The 2,616-nt window shown below is 36.5% G+C and overlaps 1 protein-coding gene across 1 annotated transcript in view; it reads right to left on the bottom strand.

Annotated features, from left to right (window-relative positions):
- Nucleotides 1–1,041: 1,041 nt before the first annotated feature.
- LOC118767561 overlaps nucleotides 1,042–2,616 on the bottom strand; it is an 8,486-nt gene continuing 6,911 nt past the window's right edge. The window contains exon 3 of the mRNA XM_036512328.1: nucleotides 1,042–1,560. Coding sequence (XP_036368221.1) covers nucleotides 1,205–1,560 — 356 coding nt within the window. The 3' untranslated portion in view covers nucleotides 1,042–1,204. The remainder of the gene's footprint in view (nucleotides 1,561–2,616) is intronic.

The following is a 2,616-nucleotide window of genomic DNA, read 5'->3' as shown; positions in this document are numbered from 1 at the left end:
CTTCAGGACCGCCTGATCACTCTTGGCAAGAGGGGCGCACATAGATAAGCCTGACACTGATCTTGGATAGCGGGAGAATACCAGATCCAGCATAGATGACTGCTGCCCAGACCGATGCCTTGACGATGTTGCGATAGTTACTGGTATAGCGATTTCAGATTACCTCCCATTCAGATTAAACCCCGGTAACTTGAAATCGCTTTCAGATTATCCGCGGGGTAATTTGAAATCGATTTCAAGTTACCCCCCTACGGTTCCAGATTACCTCCACCTCAAATCCTTCCCAATCCTTAAATGTTCATCACAGTGATAGCAAATAGGGAGATAATGGGTGAACCCATCACATGTATGTATTGATGTTTATTACGTGTGTGTGCGTAATGTACATTCGTAAATGAAAGAGAAAGTAAGAAAGAAATAAAAGAGAAAGTAAGAAAGAAACGAAAGAGAAAGTAAGAAAGAAACGAAAGAGAAAAGCATATCTTTCATTTAGTTGGCGTTTTCACTTAGTTACTTAGAGCTGAAGAAATCTGAAAGAAGTCTATCCAGAGTGGCTATTTTTAGTACACAAGACAAAGATGACAACATTGATTTGATATTTGATTATGTTGTTAGCAACAAATATGGAGCTCATGTGTCCAAAAAGGAAAAGAGAAAGCAAGTAGAGTTATGACTTGCACTCGAGAGCAAACCAAACAACCAGATATGGGAATGCGGCAAATATGCAATGGACTGGCGGTAGTATGATAGGGTAGATGTGTAGTAAATAGTTTAATAAAGGGTGGATATGTAATAGGGTAGAGATAATGTGATAGTGTAATGGTGTTATAACAATTGGATTCCTTTCCACGTTTTGCCACCTAAATAACAACATCAACACGAAAAGAAAACAACTTTATTTTCTTCAAAACTGTTTTGTTATTTTTTCCGATTTTCTTTAGTTATTTCCAAGATACTTCTACGAAAACAAACTTTCCAAAACAATTTGTCTTAAGAACATTTAGAATATCTTGGTTATCGGCAAAAAAAAAAATAAATAAATGAATAGCGAAAGGTTTATTTAGAATCTAAAAATGAACAGAAGTTCTTTAAACTTCCCACTTTCAATTATTTGTTTCTATAAAACTTGTTTCCAGTTTATTCTTCCTTTTAAACTCTGTATTTCCTGAACCAGTTTTTGTTTTTTCTTCGACTTAAGCAAGAATTAAAAATAGGATGACATCTGTAGCCCAGTGACGACAACAACAAACAATACGTATATAGAAGGGAAAATTAAGGAAGCGTTGCCCGGAGTAGCACAGGACTTTATATACTGGACGAATTTTGCAAACATCGTCTCTTTGTCTTCTTTTTCAGCCGTCGTCATGTTTTCTCCGTGCTTTCTATCAACCGTATTTTTGATATCGCCCTTTACTATCGTCATTTCTTCTTTGACGTTCTCAAATATCGTCTCTTCAACATCATTGTTAAGCAGCATCGGTTTCACTTCGTCTTGCAGTAGTGAAACAGTTGCTTTTGGTGGGATTATTGCGTAGCTAGAATTATCACAATTCATCGAATCTGAAGAGAGATAAGAAAAAAGGTTTATTTTAGATGAAGTATGGATGCTGGCAATATCGATGAGCTCTACAATAAGTAACAAACTATACGGAAAGCTAAATAATTAACTTGGTGGTTTCATTTGAAGCCGCCATGTAAACGTATGGACCAGTAGGGACAGACACATGCCCGTCTCTAAAGGGATGCACTGGGCGACACTGACCCCTCCCTACGATTCAATGGTGCATCCTCAGATTCAGAAAATACAGTTTACAAAAATCTTCCCGTAATACGTTTCTTGAAGTCTCGCTTACTTTTCTCCTTATACCAGGACGAAAAATAATTGTTATAATGATAAACCAGATGAACCAAAGAGACTGGTCAAAAATTCTCCAAGGAAATAAGGGAAGAAGTGATACCGAATGAAAGAAGAAAAAGCAAAAACGAAAAACGTCAACACACACACACACAATAGACTTGATGTAATCATTTGGGATAGAGAAGAGAAACTATGCCCCACTTGTGGAAATGAGCTGCTGCCCAGTGGATGTTGACATAAAGCTGATGATCAGTGGAAAAGAGAATACCGACGCTGAACAACTGAGAAATCTGCAGTTACTCTAGCCAGATTACAAGTTCAGGTTTATGCCTGTAATTATTGGGAAGCTGGGATATATGTAACACACTGCCTAAATACCAATCTTGAGAAATTAAGCTTCTCAAAACCAGAAAAAGAGAAAGCTGATTCGAAGACGACAGATCCAATCCATCACTTATATATTTATCATTTAAATATGTAAGAGCATGTCTAGATATGCGAGTATATGCATGAGAAGATATATATATACATACATATATATATATATATATATATATATATATATAATATATATATATATATAATGAAATTATTGTATACAGTGCTCAGGTGCACCACAACTTGTCAGAAAGGGCATATAAAGTACATGCAGTAGTGTAGAAATGTCTGGAAAGTGAACATGCTTGTGTGTGTATGGAGGGGAGAAAATCAAGTGTAGTGTTGGCGAATCTCAGGAAGCATGGAAGTTTTGAAGGATA

Source organism: Octopus sinensis, linkage group LG22 (genome assembly GCF_006345805.1).
Source record: "Octopus sinensis linkage group LG22, ASM634580v1, whole genome shotgun sequence".
In the NCBI taxonomy this organism is placed as follows: Eukaryota; Metazoa; Mollusca; class Cephalopoda; order Octopoda; family Octopodidae; genus Octopus; species Octopus sinensis.
Note: the sequence above shows the minus strand (reverse complement) of the source record. Positions and strands in the feature narration are given on the sequence as shown.